Source organism: Diabrotica undecimpunctata, chromosome 4, assembly GCF_040954645.1.
Source record: "Diabrotica undecimpunctata isolate CICGRU chromosome 4, icDiaUnde3, whole genome shotgun sequence".
Classification (NCBI taxonomy): Eukaryota; Metazoa; Arthropoda; class Insecta; order Coleoptera; family Chrysomelidae; genus Diabrotica; species Diabrotica undecimpunctata.
This window is the reverse complement of record NC_092806.1, coordinates 159,581,111-159,607,587: the sequence shown is the minus strand read 5'-3', so window position 1 is coordinate 159,607,587 and position 26,477 is coordinate 159,581,111. Positions and strand designations below refer to the sequence as shown.

The 26,477-nt window shown below is 33.5% G+C and overlaps 2 protein-coding genes across 3 annotated transcripts in view; one reads left to right on the top strand and one right to left on the bottom strand.

Moving 5' to 3' along the window:
* Nucleotides 1-25,156, top strand: part of LOC140440341 (ornithine aminotransferase, mitochondrial-like) — a 47,249-nt gene extending 22,093 nt beyond the window's left edge. For both annotated transcript variants that reach the window (XM_072530787.1, XM_072530786.1), the window contains exons 2-7: nucleotides 8,001-8,173; nucleotides 14,362-14,586; nucleotides 14,667-14,890; nucleotides 18,311-18,611; nucleotides 22,471-22,683; nucleotides 24,720-25,156. In XM_072530787.1, coding sequence (XP_072386888.1) covers nucleotides 8,008-8,173; nucleotides 14,362-14,586; nucleotides 14,667-14,890; nucleotides 18,311-18,611; nucleotides 22,471-22,683; nucleotides 24,720-24,898 — 1,308 coding nt within the window. In that variant the 5' untranslated portion in view covers nucleotides 8,001-8,007 and the 3' untranslated portion in view covers nucleotides 24,899-25,156. The remainder of the gene's footprint in view (nucleotides 1-8,000; nucleotides 8,174-14,361; nucleotides 14,587-14,666; nucleotides 14,891-18,310; nucleotides 18,612-22,470; nucleotides 22,684-24,719) is intronic.
* Nucleotides 1,034-2,200, bottom strand: LOC140439021 (uncharacterized). The gene has a single exon (XM_072528653.1). It carries the CDS (start codon nucleotides 2,198-2,200, stop codon nucleotides 1,034-1,036), a length of 1,167 nt encoding a protein of 388 aa, XP_072384754.1.
* Nucleotides 25,157-26,477: the final 1,321 nt, after the last annotated feature.

The window sequence follows — 26,477 nt, the reverse complement described above, 5'->3', positions numbered from 1 at the left end:
AGCAGATCTTCAAATGTATTTGAAATTTTCTTGTCGCAAATGTTTCAGTAATTTTAATAAACTAATAATGTAGTTAATAAACTAATACATTGGATACTTATCAATGTTTATAGATATAATTTATTTTTTTTCTTATTTTTTTTCTCAAAGGTACATACATGCTTTTACAAATAATGGTTATGGTAGTGGCCCACATGACATGACAGACCGACGACATAGAATATTCTTTCTGATGCCACCGACTACCTTCATGGAACATTAATATAAAAGGGTTACCAACCCACTATTTAACACTATATTATGTCCTGTGGGATAAATTTGGAATAATGTGCAAACATTCCGACAGCTCTCTTTAGTGATTGTGAATCGTTTGGTAAGGGTAACTTCTTTAATGGTTCAAGTCTTTCAGGATCAGGTTTTAAGGTCTGATTTTCTATTTGATAACCCAAAAGTTTGATTGAATTTAGTGTATAAGAACTTTTATTTTGATTTATTGTTAGATTGTATTTCTTCGCTACTTCCATAAATTTATTAAGATTTTCATTATGTTGTTGTTGATTTAATCCACAAACCGTAATGTCATCAAGATATGCATATACACCTTTTAAATGTTCGGATTTAATAATACCATCGATAACCCTTTGAAAACAAGCCACTCCGTTGGTTACCCCAAAAGGAATCCGACAAAATTGGTATAGTTGGCCGTTGGCTTCAAAAGCAGTGTATATTTTCTCTTCATTTTTGATTGGAATTTGATGGTATGCATTTTTAAGATCAATAGTACTGAAGACAGAATATCTTGCTACTTTTCTAACAATATCTTCAACATCTGGGAGAGGATAGGCATCTAAGTAAGTAAATTTATTAATCGTTTGTGAATAATCTACCACCATTCGCTTTTTGTGTGTTTCACTTTTTGTAATAAGTACTTATGCACGCTAAGGAGAGTTGCTTTCTTCTATGATTCCATTCAATAGCAGATACTGTATCTCATCAGATATGAATTTTCTATCTTCAGTTGAAAATTTTCTTTTCAATCATTTGATAGATTGGAGAATAATTTGGGTGGCTCTATATTTAAGTATGCCAAACTACAAATGTTATCTATACGATCCATAACTAAAGGTATTTTTGAGCCAGCAAAAGTGATTTCTAGAGAAGAATGTTGTTTAAGCAAGTCATGACCTATAACTACATCAGCACATAAATCTTGAATTATTGATAATTTGACATTTTTATAGGAATGTTCGTTTATTTCTAAATTAACAAAGCAGTGTCCTGAGATAGTCGTTCTGAGTGCTGTTGAAGCCATTATTATGCTTGCATGACTTCTAAATGTTTTCACGTTTATAGACAATGCATAATTCTTACTGATATATGACTCAGAACTACCTGTGTTTATTAAACTTTCAGTTGTATTTCCATTCACCTTTATCTCAGTAACACTTTTAGATAAGCATTGAGGGGCAGCAGCAAGATTTCTAACATTGGAACTAGATGTAGTAGTAGCTAAAACAGCAGCTGATACTGAATTGGGCATCTGAAGCCTACAAACCTTGGAAAAATGTCCAACTTTCGAGCATTTCTTACAAACTTTGTCTCTAGCAGGGCATAGGCTACGAGGATGCCTTTCAGTTGATCCACAAAAGTAACATTTCCAACTTTTCACAGCAGCAGAAGTATAATTAGTGTGCTCTCTGGTTTCGGAAGAAATTGCATTAATAATTTGTACAGGAGTTGTATAAGCCTCAGAGTGTTTTGAAACTGACTCCAGAGACTGGGCTTTCACTATGGCATCTTGCAGAGTAATAGTGTTGTTTTCTAGTAAACGTTGTCTTATGTCATTAGAAAGAATGCCATTAATAAAAGAGTCTTTTATATAATCTTCTCTATTTTGGTCTGCAGAAACGGCTAGAAAATTACAGTCTTTGGAAAGCACTTTAAGATGTTGAACGTATTGACCTATATTTTCACCAGTTTGTTGTTTTTTTGTCATTAGGATATGTCTGGCAAAAATTTCATTTTTGGGTTTAACAAAAGCTGCTTCGAGAATACTTTTGGCTTCAGAATACTTTCTACAATCAGAGATGAGTTCATAGATATTGTTGCTCACGTAATTTACCAGTAGTTTGAATTTCTCCTCCTCTGAAACATCAATCACAGAGGAAATAAAGTTTTTAAAGGTAGCTTTCCAATGCATCTATTCTTGAGACGATCTAGGAGAGTTAGGATCTGCATCGAATCTGTCTGGTCGTAGTAGCTTATCCATATTTGATATTTCTTGTATATTAAATTGTAATGAAATGCAAAACCTTTATAAACTAAGTTTTAATATACAAGAAATTAGCATTGTTTTGTTTGAATGAATAACATGACAATTACATATGACATTAACTAAAACTAAGATGACAAATGACAAACACAGTTCACAGACCACAGGACATATTACACCTACCTAATCTGTTCAGTTATAAAATATTATGATTAAGAAGCACCGAGCTTTCTTACAAATGTTTACAATTTCCAATACAATTTCACTCGCCCACTATTTGACAAGTTTTTTGAGTTTTATGGATCTCGATAACCCAAATCTCTTTGTTTCCTGCAGTATGTTCTCTGCCTGTGTCTCTCTTGTGAACCAGGGCCTTTCAAAACTCTCACTCTTCTTTAATCAGGGTAGAGATAAAACCTACTTTTATCTGTGAATAACTCTCTCTCTCCAATGGCGCTAAAGCCCAAATCGGGCCTTGGCCTCCTCCAAACTATGCCTCCAACCATCTTCTCCAAGTTCTCACGTCTAGCAAATTTTGCGCGTTCGCTGCCACTTCATCCTCCCATCTTTTCCGTGGCCTTCCTTTTGGTCTTTCGCCCTGCATTTTACTATCAAGGACTCTTTTCGGCAATCTTTCTGTCTCCATTCTTACTATATGACCAGCCCAGCGAATTCTCTGAAGTTTAACGAATTCTGAGATCGGTGTCTCTTTGAACAGTTGGTAGAGTTCATGGTTATACCTGGATCTCCATATTCCGTTTTCGTTAATAGGTCCAAATATCTTTCTTAGGACTTTTCTTTCGAAGACTTCCATATTTCGAAGATCTCCATATTCCGTTTTCGTTAATAGGTCCAAATATCTTTCTTAGGACTTTTCTTTCGAAGACTTCCAGTTTTCTTTTGTCTCTTCTGTCATCACCCATGTCTTGCATCCATAACATACTATTGGTCTGATAATAGTTTTGTAGACCCTGATTTTCGATCTCCAGTGTGTGTTTTTGGAGCGAAACACATGATCGAGTGAAAAATAAGCTGTGTTTCCCTTTACTATTCGTCTTTGGATTTCTGGTTCTTCTGTTCCATCCGTGTTTAATGTAACTCCTAAATATGTGAAACTTTCTACCGTTTCAATATCGTCCTCTAATTCAACTGTGCGTCTGTTTCCCCTAGCTCTTGCCTGTGTTAACTCTTTTGTCTTTTGAATATTTATTTCTAGTCCGGTCTCTTTTGCCTTTGATTTTAATTGTGAATATATTTCTGCCGCCTCTTCTGTTCTGCGAGACATGATGCTGATATCATCGGCATAGGCGGCAATCTGTATTGATTTGTGATCAATACAGATTGCCAATCAATCTGTGAATAACACCAAACTCTATTCTTGTGCAAAAGCCCCACTGCACATGTTATTGTGACCACCTTAATCTGAGTCCACGATTTCTACGAAATTCCACGAACAGGATTTCGACACGAGAGAGATAGTAAATCTTCTTAGGGTGCCTGTCCGTTCCGAACATTGGCGATCATTCTGGCTATAATGACTTTGTTGGTTGTTATACGAAATAGCTGTGTTGTGGTCTTTCTATACCATGCTCTCAGGTTAACAAGCCAGGATATTCTTCTTCGTCCTGCGGCCCTTTTTCCTTCAATTTTACCTTGCAAAATGCATTGGAGTAGCTCATATCTGCATTGATTTCTCATTATATGTTCCAAATACTGCAGCTTACGGCCTTTCACAATGTTGACCAAATCCGCAGTTGTGTTCATTCTCCGTAGTACTTCTTCATTGATGACTTTGTCTATTCACGGTATCTTCAGGATCCTTCTGTATAACCATAGCTCAAAAGCCTGAAGTTTTGATAGAGATCCCGCCTTCAATGTCCTCGTTTCTACTCCGTACGCAAGCACTGAGTACATGTAACATTTAAGGAGCCTTATTTTTGTTTCTAGGATGAGATCATGGCTCCTCACCGCAGAGGTCATAGTCAAGAATGCACTTTTTGCCTTTGCGATGCGACATTTAATCTCTTGGGTATTGTCCCACGACTCATTGATTATACTTCCCAAGTAGTTGTTCTGTGAGGCACGTTTAATTCTCATTTGGTTCACATACAGATTTGCTCCAGTTATGTTTTTTTGTTAATGATCATTAGCTTGGTTTTGCTGGTGTTTATATCCAGTCCCAGTCCATATGTTCTACTTGTTTCCGTTATTTCGTTCATTAAGTTTTGCTAGTAAATACGTATTTCTAACTTAAATGACTTATAAATTTCTGTTTTAAAAAAGTGGCCCCTCACAGGTATTTAAAAATTCAAAAAACAAACCAGATGGTAATTTTTCAATGACCGGTGGTATAAAAATAGCACTCAAATAAAACGATTAAATTTTATGTTCCTTATTTTTATTATCTTTAACAGAGTCGGCCGCTGTATTTTTATCGGCTTATTATCAGTCTGTTTCCCACCAATTAAAAGTAATATTGCTAATTATAATTCAAATTTAATTACTGTATATTTTTATCAGATTTTTTTACGTAATATGAGTATGAATTGGTCGTAGTGTATTCAATTGGCTTTTTGTAAATTATGTAAAATGTGTGCGTGTTTTTTTTTAACTATTCGTATCAATAAACGATCACCAAGATTTCGTTCGGAACAACTACGGGACATTCTTAACGTAACAGTAGTGAAATTATGTTCTGAGGGTCCGGCAGGTATCGGAAATTTGAGTTTTACGATCATGGAGATTTCCAAGTACATAAAACAAGATACAAAAAAGTTTTAATTTATTAATTATTAATATACATTTATTTGATTCTATGCTTAGAAACAAAGAAAGATATTTTCTTAAATAAGCTCATTAAAAATATTTAAATTACCTCACCAGCAACAACTTTTTTTAATTCTGTCGGTCTGTGTTATCAGTGTGTTTTCCTCCAATTAAAATGAATGATAAATTGATAATGGTTCATACAAGTGTGCATGAGTTTTAGAAATTTTAAATTTGTATGTGCAATACAGTGTCGCCTTAAATGTATGTAATCGCAAACAACATTATTCTTTACTTCACGATTAAAATGCTATGCATAAAAATAATCACCGCCATGGGCGCCACCAGGACTATCCTCAGGGGGGTGCATTTGCTTCTACACATATTGTGCTTCACACAATATGTCTGTATGTATAGTACGTGTAGACCTCTCATAAGGAAAATATCTCTCTCTTTCTCATCTACCCCCACGCCAACTTCCACCCAAACCACGTCACCATCGACGGTATAAATGAACCGTTCGCTGTTCCCTTTTTAAATTCCATTACTAATTTATAACAATTATTTGTAATCAATCATTTGACAAGTTATTCTTCATTAACACAAGAAAAAATTTTCAATTTTTATTTAGAATTCTTACAATTTCAATCAAGAGCTACAATTTTTTTAATACATCCAAGTATCATACTTAGAAACATTACAATCTAGTTTCTTCTTTATATTTAAATATTTCTTTTTTCATTATGAATTTCAATTCATAAATTTTTTGATAATTTAATAATCTTAATTTTCTAATGACATATGTCAATTGTAACCTTTGAGGAATCATTTAAAAGATTGGCCTTCGATTTCACTCATTCTGTCTGCTGCTTCAATCCTCAGAGAAGCGGCAAATGTACCGAGTACCCAAATATTTAGAGAACTGCGAAAAGAAAGGGTGATAGATAAAATGGTAGAAAAAGCTAGAATTAGATGCGTTCCATCGATGAAAGCACAAAAGTCTAAAACAGCAAATCCTAGCAAACGCATAAAGTCTAGATAACTCGTAGCTATACCAACAGAAGAAGCCCTAGCATGCAGCAGTGGAAATTTATTAATTGATATTTATTGTCAGGACAACCTTAAAAAAAAATAATAAATAAATAAAGGATTTGGCCACCAAAAAAATTTAAAAAAAAACTAACAAAAAGGCGACAGCTATCCAAAAAAATTAACAAAACCCCAAAACCTGTGCACGAAGGGCCCACATCCTCGGGCACCGAGTCGCTGAACTTAGCGCAACTCGGAGCGGAGACTCGAGGCCCGAGCAAGCAATTTCGGTTCGATGATACGTCACTAGAGAAAGCAGGAAAAGAGCGCCTCACGCGAGCCTGCATTAATCGAGTTAGAGTTCTTGTACCCAGAACTTCCACACGAAAAGCATTTGGCTGATAGTTATGCCCCTATCGCGCATGAGAGTTGCATAGGGGGAAAGGGATAACCTGGAGCATTGGAGCGCGCTGGAGTGGTTCCTGATAACACGAATCAATACACCTAGCTCCTTGTAACACCCGAATGTGATTCTAAGGGGGTTTCAAGTCTCTCAGACTGGGTTAATCAAATTGCTTGACTCCAAAAAATGGTCGGGTTCTGACACCGGTACCATAACCACATTTTTGAAGTTATACTTCTATACGCACGGTCGGCGTTGGAAATTTGCATGAGAGTGAATCTGTGAAACCATTACATATGTAAGATAATGAGTAAGAGAGAGACAGAAGATACATTTTCTCTCTCTTCCTCTCTCGAGAATAAAAATGTTCCTTTTGTATTTAATATTATATATATATATATATATATATATATATATATATATATATATTATTATTATATATAATATAATATGTATTAATATTATTATTTATGTGATATGTTTTGTATTATTTAAAATTAAACGTTTATAATTATTTTAGGCTTTTGTATTTCAAAATAATCACTGTTTTACCGAGAACTGTCAACTTTGAAATCCGTTAGTGTCGTGTCTAATTGGCAAATCCTTTACGTGTTTGGTTCATACGCTGGTGGTTGTGAGTTCGAATCCCAATTATGATTTTCCTTTTTTATTTTTGAAATATTTAAAAACCTCACGTTAATCTTATTAAATATATGTAATATACGCAAAAAACATAAATTTTAAAATAAAATGAAAATTTACAACATAATCCGAGTTGTTGGTTTTTTATTTTGATCTTCTTGAAGTAAGTTATGTATATTGGCAGTTTTAAATACTTATGAATATTACATTTTCATATTATTATATTGAATTATGTTGCATATAAAAATAAAAATATATATTTTCATTAAAATATTGATACAATCCTTCATTTACTATACTCCTATTACAGGTCAAATGTTTATATACAGCAAACGATGCACCATATACCTATATAACTAATTCTTTTTCTCTTTCTGCTCTCTCTTACCTATAGCATTACATATGTAATGATTATACAGATTAACTCCTATATAAATTTTTAAGGGCGAACGCGTGTATAGAAGTATAACTTCTACCCACACCCGTTTTTTTGTGTTGTTGTGGAGTCCAGTGTACAGTCCTTTTTGTGTTTTTTCAATGAAACATTTTAACATAGAACTAGCTTAAAAAGAGAATTTCTGTAATTTTTTTAAATAATGAGATTTCTTCAAGTAGAGATACTTAAAAAACTTGACGTAAGTGAACATTATAAACTTTAAATTAGTTATTTATATCATTGTTCTATTGTAGCATAGCTCTGAAGATGGCTTTGTAAGTCGAAACCGCTCAGCTAGGAAATAAATGTTTCTACACTTCAAAAATACTTCTTTCGTCATTCTTTGATTTATTGTAATTTCTTGGAAACTTCACTTGTAGAGTCAAAAGAGAATTTTTTTATTTACATTTTGGTTATTGTAGTTTATTTCTTAAATGGTGTTTGTGTTTCAGATAAATAATGTTACCATCGTGTAAAAGAGCTACAAGACTATCAAAAAATCTCGAACGGTGTATAAAACTACTCGAAAAAAGGACACTCAGTTCACAGGAAGTCTTTGACAAGGAAGAAAAATATGCTGCTCATAACTATCACCCACTACCAGTAGCTTTGGCCAAAGGACAAGGTAAATATAGTGATTAGGATAAGAGGTATGTTTTAATTGGTTTTGTTCATAGATATATAATAAAAATAGACTGACTGCTGCCATAAAGTCGCATTCCCCCTGTTTTTCTAATAAACAAACTTTTCAGTTATTGATTCATCCATGAATACGTGAATAATACACTTCTAGATTTAAAAAATTCATCAGAATAAACGTAGTCAAATAAAAATGGAACTTATTCTCGTAACTAGTTAGCATTGAAAAGAAAATGTACCTTCTTCCGAAGAATCGATTTTTTCAGCATAATTTTGTAGCATTTTAAATTTATTGGAATCCCCTCGTATATGTGTTAATTGAAATCCCCTTATATATGCATTAGAATAACGAAGAATTTTTTCAATGTTTCTTAGTTCGTATCCTTCAATTTAAAACCCAAATAATCTTTCGTTCTTTTTAGGTCGCCGCCGTCGATAATAAATCATTTTATTGTTTGTTTATGTCACAGGCGCAAATTTCTTCGATATTTCTTTGTTCAAACCGCCCGATATTGCGTTTTCAAATTAATTTACGTCTTAATTTCCGTTGTGTTTAGTTTATACGATAAGTGCTTTGTTTGTTCTAAGTTTTGTGAGCAATTTTTTTAGATAATTTCGTCACTCTCAGTGGAGCCGCTGTTAGAGGCAGTGGTTTCGGTGTTAGTCCAAATTTTTCTTTTAATTCGTAATGTTTTTTTTGTTTTTTCGTCTTTTATCATGCGAAAATGTGCAGTATAGTAGCAGTGTTGAGTTTTAAGTGCAGTTGATGAGATTGACAGGGGTAACGGAAGAATGAAGACGTTTTAGAGGTCGGTCTAAAAGAAAACCGACAAATATGTTAGAGAAGTGGTATTTTACTCAAGTATTGTGTTTATAAAGATATCAACATTTCCATTGTCCAGTTTTTAAGAAGCGTTTACATGGTGTGTCAAATGTGCCAGTTTCCACCTCAAACCTCAATGTCCTAAGCAGCCGTTTAGGGATATTTTTTTTTTTTTTTACAGTTTGAAGATGTAGTTTTTTGTTCCAGTTATTGAAAGTTATACAGTGAAACTCAGGTAACTTTTTTTTGTGATCAGATTTTAAAAGTAAAGCAGACATTTTTTAAATAAACGTGATAATTGCTTTCATACAAAAAAAATTGTAATAGTTAAAGTTGTAAATTTTATGGTTTGACTTTTAGCTGTCATTTTATTTGTTCAGTTTTGTTTTAAATTTAATGTTAACATGTAACGATGAGTCCAAGCCATCACCGTTAAACCAGCGTGCGCGCGAACCAACCCATGAAGTAGGAGTGTATCGACAGTAGAAAGGGCAAAGCTCCGCTATATAAACGGCAACATTTCCTCACAGAGACAGAATCGACAGGTGTTGACTGAAGGTTCTCTCTTCCTTACCCCGGCTTGCGGACGTGTTGAGTTCACAAGTTGTTTCCTTTTCTTTTACCGTCTTTACCCGAAAAGCGTGTTGAGCTTTTCACTACCCGTACTCTGAAGCAGTCGTGTTGAGATTGTCGAGGAGTGTCCTATTAACCCGAATCACTTAAGGGACGTGTTGAGTTCCTTTCCTTCCTTTATACCTATCTTCCGCTGTTATTAAAACCGTAAAATTTCAAATACACATTCGCTTGCCGATAAGACTGGTTCCATATGACAAGGTCAAACTTAATTTGAATAAATAGGCCAGGTACTGAGAAGACTAAACCAAATTGTAAATATGTATATAAGATTTTTGTCAATTTAATTTAAGGAAGGCAATAAAGTTTTATTTTTATTTTGAACTCTGTCTCTGACTGTCTAAAAGCTACCCGGATAGTGACTCCCACGAGAGGACGTCACAAACATATGACAGTTAGCACTATTTTTGACATTTGGTAAATACCTGATCATATTTGAAATTTTGTTTTTGTTTTTTAAAGAAGGTTAACCACTGTGCATAGTTTCACTTAAAAAGATATTTTTTTGATTTGTAATAATTTATTTCTGCTACAAATTGTCGCCCATTAACAATTGTAAATTTTTTCTGTATTTTTTTTAATTGTGACTATTAATATAGTGTTTTTATGTTCTCTATATTTTGTAACTGTTTGTGGTGACACAAAAATAAATGTTAAATTTTGTTTTTCAACATTTTGTTTATTTTTTTTAACAAACCCCTTTTTGAGTTTAATTTGAAAAATATTTTGAATGTTTTGCATTTCTGATAATTATATCTCCAGTTACAACTAGCTGGTTGTAATAGGTATAATTAGGCACCTCAAGTGGCGCCCTATATTAAATTTCTTGAGGTGTTTCCTGTTTTGTTGTGTTTTGTTTGTTCCAAGAGATTTATGACCCTTTATTTCATTTTTCTGTAGTTGCCCCAATCCAAACCCTCTTGTCTTTTACTTATCCACGACCCCAGCTCTCCTGCCAAAACCTGAGTGCCCGTTCGCACAAGTAGCGATTATTTTGCTTATCCTTCTCCACCCCCATATTTTCTCTTCCCCTAATTTTCTACCCCTATGGTAGGCAAAATAAATCGTTACAATTTTCAGTATCTGTAAATGACATTAATAGTGCCAAAAAGAGAAAGCGAGAGAAAAATAATGACATGCGAGACAAAAATCTCAAGAAATTCGCAAGAAATATTAAAGAAGCTCATCCAGATCCTTGCATTGTTTGTGCTCATAAAGCTGATGTTTGTAAGGCATATCTATTGACTTCTAATGATGTAAGTAGCTTTTATGATAAAATCTACTCACATAAGACTGCTGCTGATCAGAACAACTTCAAATACCACTTCGAATACTACGTATTCAAATACCTTCTCAATCAAGAGTCGAAGCAACATAGGCCTAGAAATCAAACAAATCCACGATCTCGAACAGTTACAAAATACTTCATACGACAGACAAAAATGGTGTTTTATTAAGTGTGTGTAATTCCACATTCCTGTCCATCACACAATTTTCATCAAAAAGATTGAATCGATTAGCTAAAGCTTTAAAAGAGTCAAGAGAATGTCCTTGTGAAAAGTAAGGTGGAGCTAGGATAAAACCCAAAGAGCTCAATCAATGATTGATTTCATAAAATCATTAAAGTGCTTTGAAAGTCATTATGGTCGGGATAAGTGCGTCCGCGGTTACTTTAGCCCTGAGTTATCTATTAAAAAATTTGCCGTATTTGGAAACAGACTCAAAAAGAACAGAAGAACTCACTTGCATCTTACTCAAAGTTCTTCAAGATCTTCCTGACGAAATTCAATCTAAGTTTTGGCAGTCCAAAGACAGACGTTTGTTCATTTTGTGATCTAACAAAAAGTGAAATAAATTTATGCAAAGACCTTCAAGAGAAAGCTTCCCTTATTACTAAGTAAAAATTGCATAAGTTACGAGCTTTATGAGCTTTATGAACTGCTTAAAAGAACAGAAGCTAATGTAGTTAAGGTATCTTTTGACATGGAACAAAACTAAGAGTTAGTGAGGTGTTTTATTCTCGACAAATTTGGGTTTTTAATCTTACTTTTGTATTGATGGATGATACACAAGATTCTACTAATACTTTTGTGTACACATGGACGGAAAATCAGAGTGGGCGAGGCTCAAATAAAGTAGTTTCAGCTCTGTATAACTTTTTGGGGATTTTGGAAGACAAGTTTAAAAATGTTCTAGCGAAATCATTGACATAACAACTGTTTTCTGATGCTTGCAGTGGACAAAATAAAAATCAAAATATTTTGGGTTTCCTACTTATTTATATGCAGATTTCCAGAGTGTTTAGTGATATTCAGCATTGCTTTCCAATCAGGGGACATAGATTTATGCCTCCTGATAGAGTATTTGGATGTTTTGAAAAAATATTTAGAAGAAAAGAATCAGTTGAACAAGAGGAGTACTACACAGTGTTTGCATGTTCAGCTACAGCTATAGTTTTAAGAAAAGACTGGGAACTTTTTGATTTCATTGATGCTCAAAACGAGTTTTATTGAAGATGCTCCCTTTTTTAATGCGTGAACAATGAGTTTTTTCATTTTCAAATAAAAGTAGTAAAGACATTGAAGCTAAAAATACCTACTGTGGCCATTCTAGAACTTTTAAAGTTAAAAAAAAAGACGCAATTAGCTGGGAGTGTACAGTACAGTGAAGTCTACGCCATTAGTGAATCATATAAGTGAAAAGAAGGAAAAATATGTGGAAAACCTTCTCAAATTTATTTCATTATCTGATAGTTCAAAAGACTTATGATACTGCACTTACCAATATGCAAAATACAGTAGTGTATGATGAACTAGAGCCTTTTATTTGAAGGATTTTTAAACTTTACTTTTCAAATTGTGACAAAAATTGGAATAATTGATTTTAATGAATAAAAATTAATTTTTAATTATGTACTTGTAGTTAGTTATAGTTATTAAACCTTTGCTGACATCTTAAAGACAAGTTCTGATAATCAATAAACTTATAAATGAATAATAATAAGAATCTGTCTCCCACATGAATTTTCCAAAAGTGCTTAAGTCACTGACTTAAGGTCGTTTTGAAAATAAAAACCAAATGTTTAACTTCTTAAAAGCCATCATTTTGTGTTCAAATTTTACTTTCAATTGTCTTGAAACAAGAATTTGAACCTGCAAATTACATGACTGATTCTATTCCAAAGTAACATTTAATTATATTCTTAAACATAAAAAAAATACGTTTCTGAAAAATTTACTTTTTTGACTTAAGACCTTGAGCGAAGATGCAGGTGTGTTTGTCCTTACACCTTGTCCTCGCGCACCAGTCATAGGTCGCTGGAATTTTCCCTTGGGGAACAAGTTTTGTCTTTAGGGAAATAGGTTCACTTTATTACTTCTTTGAAGGACCACCCAGAAAACTGGGACAAATGAAAGTTTCGAAAAGATTGTTTTAACAAGTCTATTAAAACAATTACAACAACGTATTTTGGACGCCGATAACTTGCTTACGATAGCTGATTTATGAAACTAAACTTTATGAAACTATAAAACTAGATAACTTGTCGGTGATACAATATTGACACGAACTGAGTAAAACTTATTAATATACCGACTGTGCTAAACCTTCTGAAGTGCGGCTGGCGCGAGTAGGAGCCTAGAGCTCATCCAATGCTGGATTCGAACTGATGCAAAACTGATTTCAATCACTCGGCTAGTAATCGTTTCTTAACATTAAGAAATCTCCCCCTGGCCCCCTCGACGTATCTAACGGATATGTTTACATTTAAAATACCTTCGACTTTCCTTTCATTGGTAAAATTAATTACCTGAGAAGGGTATTTTTCAACTTTCGTTAATTTTGGGAATTTCCGAATGATTCAAACCGATAATTTGGAAAATTTGGTTATAATTCTTTAATGATTTTAGAAGCTTATGTCTAGAAATTTATTTGAATGCAAGCTATCGACGCCGTACAGATTCTTAGATGGTACAAAGGAATTTTATAAATCTAAACTAATATACACTGTGATATAATAATATGATACAAAAATAAAATAAAAATATTAGATATTGTTGTTATGCAACAGACCTTTTGGAATCCACCTCTTCAAAATTACTTTTCGTAATCCTTTCCTAAAATCGGTGTAGTCAACACCGAACTTTGTGAAACTTGCAATGTGGTTTGCGACTTAGATCACATTTTTTATGCTTGTAGTAAATTTGAATTACAAAGACAAGAACCTATTAATAGTTTATTATTGCAAAAAATATACCCCCCTTTCAATCTACTTTATTTGATATCATTAAATATGTACAAGGTATATGAAATTATTCTTAAGTTTATTAAAATGTGTAACTTAAAACTTTAGTGTAGGTGTTAAGCTCGTTACCTCTGTTGACTCGCCAAATATTTTACCTTTTTACCTATACTTTCCGTGGTCTACACTTTCTGTCTGTGAGTCACCTTGAATGACCCCTAGGTGCGAAAAGTAATCCTAGTTCCTCTCCCATCGTAGTCTTCTTTTAATTTCCAGAATTGTAGTGTATTTAGTTTAGTTAGAATAGGTTAATTTAAGTGAACGTTATTACACATTTGCTGCTGGCTGGATGGGCACTTAGCCCGATTGCCAAGAAAAAAAAAATCCATTCCTACTCCTTTTTACTTGTTCTTGTCTAGAGTCTTATTACACTTTTCTTCGATTACTATAACACACTATACATTTATTATTGTTTTAGGTGTGTTTGTTTGGGACGTAGAAGGTAAAAAATATTTCGACTTCTTAAGCGGCTACTCAGCCAATAATTTCGGACATTGCCATCCCAAAATATTAAAAGCATTACACGAACAAAGCTCCGTTTTGCACCACACTTCCAGAGCCTTCTTTTCAGACCAGTTGGGCCAATATGCTGAAGTGATCACCAAGTTGTTTGGATACGACAAATTGTTGCCTATGAATACAGGTTAGACGCATTTTTTGTAATTGTTCTTTCACCCTTATTTATCTTTATCAATGTCACGCTTAGGGTAAACTACGTTTTAGGTGTCGAGGCAGGAGATACGGCTTGTAAACTAGCTAGAAAATGGGGCTACAGGAAAAAGAAAATCGCCAAGGACCAAGCAAAGATTATTTTTGCTGTGGATAATTTTTGGGGACGATCATTAGCGGCATGTTCCTCATCGACAGATCCTTTATGCTTTGAAGACTACGGACCATTTCTACCGGGATTCAGCTGCGTACCTTACAACGATTTGAAAGCTTTAGAGGTAAATTTACTACAATTTTACTAACAATATTAGTTAGGTTAGGTTATAATAGGTTAAGTTCGTATGTGATCCAAAAAAGAAGGTCAGAGACAAAGAAGTAGGTACCCGTTAAAAACATAAAGATAGTATTTGTGTATAATATGTAGGGAAATATTTCAGAAGGGACAATCATCTCCATTCTTGTAAAAATCAATAAATAGCAATAAAAAGCAAGAGAAGATATTGTTACGTTCTTCTGTAGGTTCAGGAATTAAGTGAAATACGTAGTTTAACTAATTTTACAAAATAAACTCACTAAATAACAAATATCTCATTAATAATTATAAATACAATACTACTTATTGCCAACAATAACATGGGTATCACTTACAAAAACACTTATCGACTGACTGTTCAAAGGAGCCTACAGTTTATATACACGAACATCTGTTCTAGAGTTCCATGGAAGGTACCAACGCCGAATCAGCACTTTAACACGAGATTCCAGAAAAATATAGATAAGGAATTCGAGAATTTTGCTGACAAAGAGGTTGATTCGACTTCTATAGTAGAAACTACAGTTAGAATGCACTGCAGGTAAGATAGGCAATGTATTTCTTAAGGGAGAACGGCCGACTACATTGATGGTTTGCCCCGAGCGGCGCATCAGGACCGGATTTAAGAATCATAGCACTGGAATATACTCGCACACAACAATTGCCTAAGGTTGTATAAAAGACTATAAAGCATGATTCAATCACAGATGTATAAATAAGATTATAAAACACTGAAAACTTTGTTTTCAAAACTTCCACAAAATTTATTTTAAATTCTTATCACTACAGCGGTTTCGGCTGATTGCTTTCCTCAAGTGATCTGTTTTTGTCATGGGTTTACACTTTATAGTCTCTAATGAAATAGGTTGAGGAGGGGAGAACTGTTTGTCTCAAGCTGGTCATTCAGAATTATATCTGTGTTTTTTAATTTGTTGATTTCCATAGATTCTAACAAAGATAGCTTAAGGCCTTTATTTTGAATGTGTAGAATTTTAAATTCGTTATTAAAAGAATGATTATGATCTAGAAGGTGAAGTGCGTATGTAGAATCTGTTTTTCTATTATTGAAAGCCCTTTTATGTTCTGCTATTCGTTTATTAAAATTTCTACCTGTTTGACCAATGTAAGTTTTTGGGCAGTCGCAGTACAAACTTAAATGTGGCGACTGCCCAAAAACTTACATTGGTCAAACAGGTAGAAATTTTAATAAACGAATAGCAGAACATAAAAGGGCTTTCAATAATAGAAAAACAGATTCTACATACGCACTTCACCTTCTAGATCATAATCATTCTTTTAATGACGAATTTAAATTCTACACATTCAAAATAAAGGCCTTAAGCTATCTTTGTTAGAATCTATGGAAATCAACAAATTAAAAAACACAGATATAATTCTGAATGACCAGCTTGAGACAAACAGTTCTCCCCTCCTCAACATATTTCATTAGAGACTATAAAGTGTAAACCCATGCCAAAAACAGATCACTTGAGAAAGGCAATCAGCCGAAACAGCTGTAGTGATAAGAATTTAAAATAAATTTTGTGGAAGTTTTGAAAACAAAGTTTTCAGTGTTTTATTGTTACATAAAATGAATTTCGATCAAGTAACGGTCGAATCCATCAATTATGTATAAATAAGAGTTACATTGTCGAACTAAACAATAACATGAAGAAAAATATACACATACTTTTGAGGAATAAAGATCATTATAAAGTCATTAGGAGAAGCGAATCAGTTTTAATCCCTAATGTCTACGCAAAGCAAACATGTCTCTTTGTCGATTTTGGTACTGGTCATTAGACCAAAAACTTATTGGCAAAAACTATGAAAGCTCATTTCTATTTCATTTTCGCAAGCGGATGAAAGTACCTACATCATGGAGCCGTTGCCAATATCTCTCGTGAATTTCAAACAGGGTATGGCTCTTAGTGTGCAAGTAAAACGTGTGGTGTTAAGTGTATTGAACTATCATCTGAACTTAAAAAATGGTGAAAGCTTGACTATTATTAGGAAAAAGTTTCGAAAATGTGCGGTATGAGTGTTCGAAAAATTTATTGTATCTGCGAAGGGGCCTAGCAAGGCGAACTGAAATCCGTACAAAAAAGGAAGAAAAACAGTTTCCAGTCCAATCCACGTGAGTATACTTACGATGAAGAAGTAAAATCTCGAATAAGGAAAATTGTTCATGATTTTTTTTGGAAAACATACCACCAACTATCGACAGCAGAATGAACAGAGTGAAGGATGATGAGGACCTACCAGTGTTTTCAAAAACCACATTTCGTAGGCTACTAAATGACATGGGTTTTGAATATGGTAAAAGAGGTCGAGATTCCATAATGATGAAACGAAAAGATATCATATCGTGCAGACACATGTACCTCAGACAAATAAAAACATTGAGGAAGATGGATAATGTAAACCTTGTTTGTACCGATGAATCTTGGACTACCTTCGTTGCTTCAGTCAAAAAGGAGTGGAGGGACACAAAGACCAAGAATCCACGAGATGCCTTCATAAAAAGGCTCTCTACTGAACTGAAAGCTCCAACCCAAAGAGGTCCTCGGTTTGTTCTTCTTCATGCTGGAAGCGAAACTGGTTTTGTGGCATGGGCCGAATTAACTTTCTTGGCCAAGAAGGGAACAGCTGATTACCACGACGAAATGGACGGGGATATAATTATATGAAGAGTGGTTTGAGAAGATCAGTTATAGAGTTACCGTTATAGTTCAAGAACTTTTTTAAACAAAACAAAAAAGAAACGGAATAACGTAACAATAACATGAAAGAAAACACCCGAATTAAAAAAAAAAAGAAAAAATTCATAAATATAATAATTATAGATCTTAACAAGATAAAATAATAATGTATGAATTTCTGGCCAACAATTTTCTATAAACTCGTTCTCAGTGTCCTTGAAAAACATCTCATAAACATTTTTAAGTGCTTACCCGGGTTGTGCAAAAAGTACTCTTGTAATTACTATTTTTAATGGGAATAAGCCACAATTTAAGTTCAAAATAATTATTGTTGACTTTAGATTTATTATTTTTCATAATTTCTTCTTCAAAGTAATTTTTCTTTGCAGCCTTCAAAAGTATGTTCAATTGTTTACGGTATTCTATATAGGCCTCCTTTTTTTCTTTGTTTGTTGTTTGTCATTTATGTGATTGTACAGTTTATTTTTTTTATTAATTGATTTGACTAATCCTGCTGTAATCCATTTTTTCGCTTTTCATTTTATTGTTATTTAAGGTTTTTATGACTTAATAAATTCACTGTAAACAAATAACGACATGGAAACCAATTATGCAGTTTGTGTAAGTACAGGGGATGTTCAAAAAGTATTGTCTAACATTATTATTAGGTATTTTTTTTGCAGAAATCCCTCCAAGATCCCTTAGTCTGTGCTTATATGGTGGAACCCATTCAAGGTGAAGCTGGCATCAAAGTACCGGATGAAGGGTACCTCAAAGGTGTTAGAGAGTTGTGCACCAAATACAACGTTCTTTGGATTGCGGACGAAATCCAGACTGGCTTGGGAAGAACGGGAAAAAGACTGGCTGTAGATTACGAGAATGTCAAGCCCGATATTCTGGTCCTTGGAAAGGCCTTGGGAGGTGGTGTGTATCCGGTATCAGCTTGTTTAGCTAACGATGATATTATGCTAGTCATTGAACCAGGTATGAATTGCAAATTTGACTGCACAGATCGATTAACTCCATAAAAGAAGAAAAAAATAAAATGTTTTAAAATTCAGCGTAGGTATAATATAAATTGAATTCCAATTCCGTCTGTTTTTCTGGAAGTCTGATTGATCGTTTCAGAGCTTTCTCTGAATCTTCCATCGGTATATCTGTAACTTTCATCTATTTTTTTTATGATTGAATTATCAGTTGACTAGAATTCGAGTGTTTCTGGATCTTCTCCGTCGTCAATGAGGACTTCCTTCAATCGTTCTTGAAGAATCTTTTTGGAACTACAGAAATCATCATCAATCTCGATCCTCAAATTACTCGCGCAACGGCTTCACAGTAAGATATTTTAGCAGTATGTGCGAAGATGCAGGTGTGTTTGTCCTTAAACCTTGTCCTGATGCCTTTGTTTCGCGCACCAGTCATAGGTCGCAGGTTTTTCCCTTGGGGAACAAGTTTTGTCCTTAAGGAAATAGGTTCACTTTTCTATACGTTTTTGAAGGACTACCCAGAAAACTGGGACAAATAAAAGTTTCGCAAAGAACGTTTTAACAAGTCTATTTAAACAAATACAACTACATATGTTGGATGCCGATAACTTGCTTACGACAGTTTATTTACGAAATTTAGTACTCTTGAATTTATATGCAAAAAACTAGATAACTTGTCGGTGATGCAATATTGACACGAACTGAGTAAAATCAGACAGAGTAGCATATCTCATCATCAGGATTAATAAAAGAACCACTCTGAAAGTGATCCAAGTGTACGCTCCGACCAAAAGCCACGACGATGAAGAAGTAGAAATATTTTATGATGAAATAAGAACAGCTATAGATACAAATAAAGCAAATTACGAAATACTATTAGGAGATTTTAATGCTAAATTGGGCAAAAAAAGAGGAAGATTACGAACATTTAATTGGTAACTATGGCTACGGGAAAAGAAACGATAGACGAGAAATGCTTCTCAATTTCATGAATGAACATAACATGTACTCAATGAACTCCTTTTTTAATAAAAAACCAAGCAGAAAATGGACATGGATGAGCCCCGATAAAAAGATAAAGAATGAAATAGATTATATCCTAACGAAGAATAGAATCCTAGTAGAAGACGTATCAGTATTAAATCAGTTTGACCTAGGAAGCGATCATAGACTAATAAGAACAAAACTAATAATTAACAAAAAACTAGAAAGAAAAAGAATACATGAAAAAAGATACAAATGGACATCTGAAGAAATCAAAAATAGTGAATTTAATAAAAAGATAGCGCATGCATTAAATCAAGTTAGCATGCAGCAGATAAACTCCAATGATATTGATGATTTGAATAACCTTATTACCGAAACAGTGAATAAAAGCCTTCTGCAACTGAAAAAACCAAAAACAACATACAATGAATTAGACAAAGAAATATTACAACAAATAAAAAGAAGGAAGATCTTAAATAAATCTAACAAAAGGGGAACCGACGAATATAGAGAACTTAATAGGCAGATTAGAAAAGGAATCAGACAACAAAAAAGAAAAGAAAACGAAAAATTAATAACAACTATTGAAAAAAATAAGAGTATGAAATGCCTCAGACCGACACTAGGACGACGTCAGATGATATCATTAATGGGAAAAGACGAAAATGAAATCACAACTAGAGAAAACATACTGATACGAATAGAAGAATTTTACACAGAACTTTACAGAACATATCAACAAGATGATGAGATGAGACCAGCACGGAAATTAATAAAAAATGTTGGATCAGAAATAATGCCAAAAGTAACAATTTCAGAGGTAACTACAGCATTGGAAAATATGAAGAGAAATAAAGCTGCAGGAGAAGATAATATTACCACAGATATGATGTTAGAAGGAGGTAAGGAACTAATTGCAATTGTAACTAAGCTTGTGGACAGTTGTTTACATCAGGGCAAAGTCCCTAAGAGCTGGAACAACTCTAAAGTAATCTTATTACACAAGAAAGGTGATAGTCGAAAATTGGAAAACTACAGACCCATCAGCCTACTGTCACACCTGTTTAAATTACTCACCAAAGTCATAACTACTCGACTAACAAGGAAATTAGACGAATACCAACCATATGAACAGGCAGGTTTTAGAAAAGGCTATTCAACTTCCGATCACCTGTTAACCACAAAAATATTAATAGAAAAATGTAACGAATACAAGTTTCCAGTTTTCCTAGCATTTGTAGTCTACGAAAAAGCTTTCGATACCATAGAACACACGGCCGTAATAAACGCAATGCAAAATTGTAGAATAGACAGCAGATATATTAACTTAATAAAAGAAACTATGAACCAAGCTACAGCTACATACTACCTAAATGAAAATGAACACACGAACCCTGTACCATTAAACAGGGGAGTCAAACAAGGAGATACTTTATCACCCAAACTGTTCACCTTAGTTTTGGAGGACGTTTTTAAAAACCTAAATTGGAAATATAAGGGAAAAAACATCAATGGCCGCTACCTCAGTAATCTACGATTTGCAGATGACATAATCCTGATAGCTACTGACCTACAAGAAATGCAAACCATGCTTTTAAAACTATATACCGAATCTTCTAAAATAGGACTGAAAATGAATTTAAACAAAACAAAAGTCATGCACTCCGAAGACACCGTGACAATAATAAACGATAAAGTTATAGAAAAAGTTGAAGAATATATATACTTAGGATAAAAAATAATACTAAATAGGGAAATTCAAACTGAAGAAATAAAAAGAAGAAGAAAGTTAGCTTGGGCAGCATTCGGTAAACTGAACTATATACTCAGAAATCAACAAATTCAATTACATCTTAGATCTAAAGTTTTTGATGCATGCATTATTCCGATATTAACTTATGCGGCACAAACATGGACAATCACAAAAAAGAATATGAATATACTTAGAGTCACTCAACACGCGATGGAAAGAGCAATGCTAGGTATATCACTTAAGGACAAGAAAACAAACACATGGATAAGACAGAAAACCAAAGTCACCGATGTGGTGCAAAAATCATTAAAGTTGAAATGGGAATACGCTGGACATGTAGCTAGGAGCGATCTAAACAAATGGCACAGATCAATTTTAACCTGGAGACCATACCAACACAAAAGACCCAGAGGCAGACCTAATATGAGATGGACAGATGATCTGTTAAGGACTGCCGGGAAAAATTGGCTACAAGTAGCGTACAATAAAAAACAATCTAAAGGAAGACTTGAAGAGGCTTATGTTCAGATGTGGACGTGAATGGCTAGACGAAGAAGAAGAAGAAGAAGAACAAGAAGAGTAAAATGTAAAAGTGCATCCAATGCTGGATTCGAACTGATGTCAACTCGCCCCCTTGAATCACATCCAGCTCATAACGGTTTCTTAAAATTAAGAAATCGTCCCCCTGACCCTCGACTTATATAAAGGATCTGTTTACATTTACATTACCTTTAACTCTCCTTTCATTGGTAAAACTACCGGAGAAGGATATTTTTCAACTTGCCTTTCTGTTAGAATTTTTCGAATGACTCAAACTGATAATTTGGAAATTACTAATGATCGTTTCATTGTTATGATTCTTTGACGACTTTAGAAGCTTATGTCTAGAAAGTTCTTTTGAATATTAATATTTAGTGTGATATGATGATATGATCAAATGACAAAATTGAATAAAAATATTAAATGTTGTTGTTACGCAACACAGTATTGTCTACCGAACATACGCGAATTTTTAGAAATTATATTTTTGTGGTCCTGAATAGTCTGTACCGAAAACCGAATAACATACGCACTAAAAGACTGTTCATAAAGCAATGTGTTTATTTTTAAATTTTAGGGACGCATGGTTCTACCTTCGGTGGTAATCCGTTAGCATCAAAAGTAGCTATAACAGCTCTAGAAGTACTCGAAGATGAAAATTTGGCTGAAAACGCTTTTAAATTAGGGGAAATGTTCAGGGTAGAGTTAAGGAAAAAGCTGAACAATGGAAATCCGATTGTGATGGATGTCAGAGGCAAAGGATTATTGAACGCTATCGATATTAATAGAAGTAAGTAGTCCTATTGATATTAGATTTTTTTTATATTAGTATCTAGAGCTGAGTATAAAGATACACGCTTCTTAAGCGAGTTCGAATGCTCGAGAACCATATCTACGATCTTTAATATGAAAACCAATTAATTATAGCAGTTTATTGTAGTAAAATAATTAGAAAATCTACGGAAAGTAGACAATATATGGACATACCGCTATTACTTCTATACTTTTGAAGATTTTCTCGCATTGCTCTCTATTTTCTACATTTTGTTTCCATTTTTCTACTTTCACTGTTCTTAAGTCGGATTTCATCGGTTTCATCATTTCCTCCTTGGAAAATCTCTCTTATTGTTTTGTCATCAAATGCCATAGTCTGTTGACTAGTACGCATTTCGATGCGCATCGCCCCGCCTCGAATTTTCCCATTGGCTCTTGACCTGGAAATCCTTATTTATCGCTCGAACAGCGCATATAAATATTGGCGATTTTCAGGTCAGCCAGGTCAGTCCCTCACGGGCTCTCCGAGAGCTTAGTGCTCTCGGGGCTCTGCTCCTGTTCTATTTTCCATACTCTGTGGCTGAGAGTTATTTTTAACTTTAACTTGGTGTTTTTATTTCGACAACCCTTTGTCATGTAAGAAAATATCTTGTCTTTCTCAAGACAAGCCATCGGAAGACCACAACCTAATGTACCATTTTCGACGAGGAATTTGTTGTGTAAGAAATATCTTGCCTTTTTCAAGGCAAGACACCGAAGATATAAATATTTAGTCCATATCCAGTAAATGGACTTAAGTAGAGGAGCTCTCGACAGTATATTCGAAGCCCTCTACAGAGCATCCGGGGATATCAGAAGGTGGTTAGACCCGTATTTGTTCCCCCGAGGTGACAGTTTCCTCCTATGGACTCCGTTAGTTGTTCTGGAATTCTCTGGTTAACTGCCCAAGTCAGCTAAAATTTTCCTTACTTTACTTTTTCATATTTCATTTACATTGACTTCTCTTAGAATCTTAATATCGTTTCTAAACGAGCTCCATTCTCATTATGATCTGTTCCGAGTTTCATATCATTGATCAAACTTTGTTAAAAATAATTTTTTTTACAATTTATCGCTGACTTTTGTTTGGCGCTTCTCCCGTTTTCTACTTTTCCCAATAGAGTGGTCGTTTTCATCCTCAGTTTGATCTCTCCTTCTTTTTATGTACTTATCTGTGCTATCTTCATCTCCATTTTACCAAACGTAGTTACCGTGAAAGAAAAAGGGACTTAGGTCTTCTGTTTGGAAGCCCTGATTGATATCGGCGTCTGTATAGGCAACACCGTAGGATTCTCTAAATGTATTCAGTTCCCGGGTTAAATTAAATCGATTTTAGCGGCGACAAGCTTTTCACTTCTGTTTAGGGGTCATCAGAAGGACATGATCTTGTTCTTAAATTACTTATACTAACCATTTTATCCTGCTAAAAGATGTGGAAGAACAAATAGAAGTGAGAAAAACCAATCATACCATACAGTATTATTACCACACAAAAATAAAACAATAAAACATAACAGTCCTCAATTATTAAAATTTTTGAAACTGTTTTCGAATTTTTTTTTTATTTTTCATTTATACACTTAGAAATTTTTTCACAAATTGCTCAAGCAACTTTTTTTTGAAATCATTGCGAACAATTTTATTTACATCAATTTTTGTAGGAGATATGATTGTTTGCAGGGAGTCTTTTCAAATTCTAGTTATAGAAAACCTTCCAGAGACATGTCTGCATCACATATGAAGATTTTGTCCTCTGTTTTAAACGTAAATAAAAAAAGGTTTGTAACCCGGTCGATAGAGGTGCTGATGATTAAATTGTTTGAGCAATTCATACAAACTTTTGACAACCGCTGTAAAAGTTGAGTGGCAAAATACGCAGTTATGGATTTGAGAGCAAGACCTACGATTTTTTTATTATTGTCTAAATAAATGATGCTATAACCAACTTAAGCTAGTTTTGTACCCGTGTTAACTGGATTATATTGACAATAATAACCTTTTGTTACTTTCCAGATTGTATAAATGCCTGGGACGTCTGTTTGAAGTTAAAAGAAAATGGTTTAATTGCGAAACACACCCACGAAGATATCATACGATTTTCACCACCTCTAATAATCACTGAAGCGGAAATGAAAGAAGCGATTGATATTATCGTAAGAACCATTAACAATATTGAAGTAAAAACTCAATAAACAAAAGTTTTAAACAAATAACTCAAAGGGATATTTTCTTATTGTATTGTACTTCAAATTCAGTCAGTTTAGGTTTTTTTTCGATAATTTCCAGGTGTTCATAATTTATTTTTCAGTAAAATGGTGACGAAATATTCTGCTGATTTTATATCATTCCAAAGGAATAATACTTTTTACATTTTTATGTTTTTTATATGTGTATTTTTATAAAATATGTTTATATTAATAATGTTATCGGTATTAAAATTGTTTTTATGGTTTTTGGTTTTTATTTAAAATCATTTCCTTGCTCCAACTATTCTGTGTTTGGGACTACGGATATATCAAAATATGAAAAACTATTTTGATTATACAAAAGGATTATTCGGTTCGGTTTTTAATTAACTCTCGTCATTTTCATTCAATCATAAACTTCATAACATTTTTCAGGTACCAAATGTAATGTTTTAACATCTAGGGCCTTTTGACTTAAGTTATAAGTTAAGTAATATACCAGCATCACATTACAACATTCATTTATTTTGTTCACCTTCTATATCAATAACACACTAAAAGACATTAACATTTTACTCTGTAATAATAAAATTTAAAAAACTCAACTTCCTGCACATATCCGCTTTCCATATTCCAGGTACCAAATGTTGAAAAACCATATAAACCCTATTCATTCTACAAATTCCCGATCGTCAACATAACCACGTGTAAGCCAAACAGGGTCGTACTGATGTACGACCTATGTATCATATGATTTTTAAAAATATTTACTTTTGAAACTGTTAGTGTAAGAATTTCTTGAAATTTAATCATTATATCACAATTAAACTAAACTCTAAAAAATAACACGACCAGTAAATAACTTAACAATAACTATAACATAAATATAACACAATATAATTAACTTAAAAATCAACACGATACAATTTGAATGTAAAATGATGGCAAGTTAGGATCTGTAACATGAGAATATGTCTCGCTTACGGTAATAAATTAATTTTTATAGCCTCTTGACGAATGAGACGGCGAATATCAACACGTGCTCATGTTTACTGATGTGAATTTGGTAAAAGAATATACTTTAGGACCTTTTATAAAAATCTTTGATTCTCCACCATTGAATTCAGATATCTGTATAGTTGGTTGCCTACCTATATTCATAACTTTTATCATCTACAATAATACCCAATTTACAAATTTTAGAACAAACTTTCAGAATAAATCATACTTTAAATGGTTGAATAAAAAACAAACAAAAAACTAGTGTTTTTTATTCAAAGAATTTTTTAATTTAGAAATCTCATCTTAAAAAGCAAGTATTTTCAAGAAAGTCGTCTTTTGAACGTTTTTATCTAGAATGCGTAGTTTTTCACAATATTGAAATGAATGCAAACAGTCGCTTTTTTTTGCTTAAATGTCATGACGCAGTAAAAGTTTCGATAACCACGAGATAATATGCCTTTCCTATTGACTTCCCCCAGGTATTCCAGTTCAAAAATAGCGCCCTGTAATTTTAAGATTTTTTAAATGATTGTTCGGCTTCGTTTCATGGAGTAATAAACTATAAACAACTTATAAATTTAAT

Excerpts from the sequence above, each read along its gene's own strand:
- LOC140439021 (XM_072528653.1), bottom strand. The coding sequence starts at position 2,200 with ATGCATTGGAAAGCTACCTTTAAAAACTTTATTTCCTCTGTGATTGAT.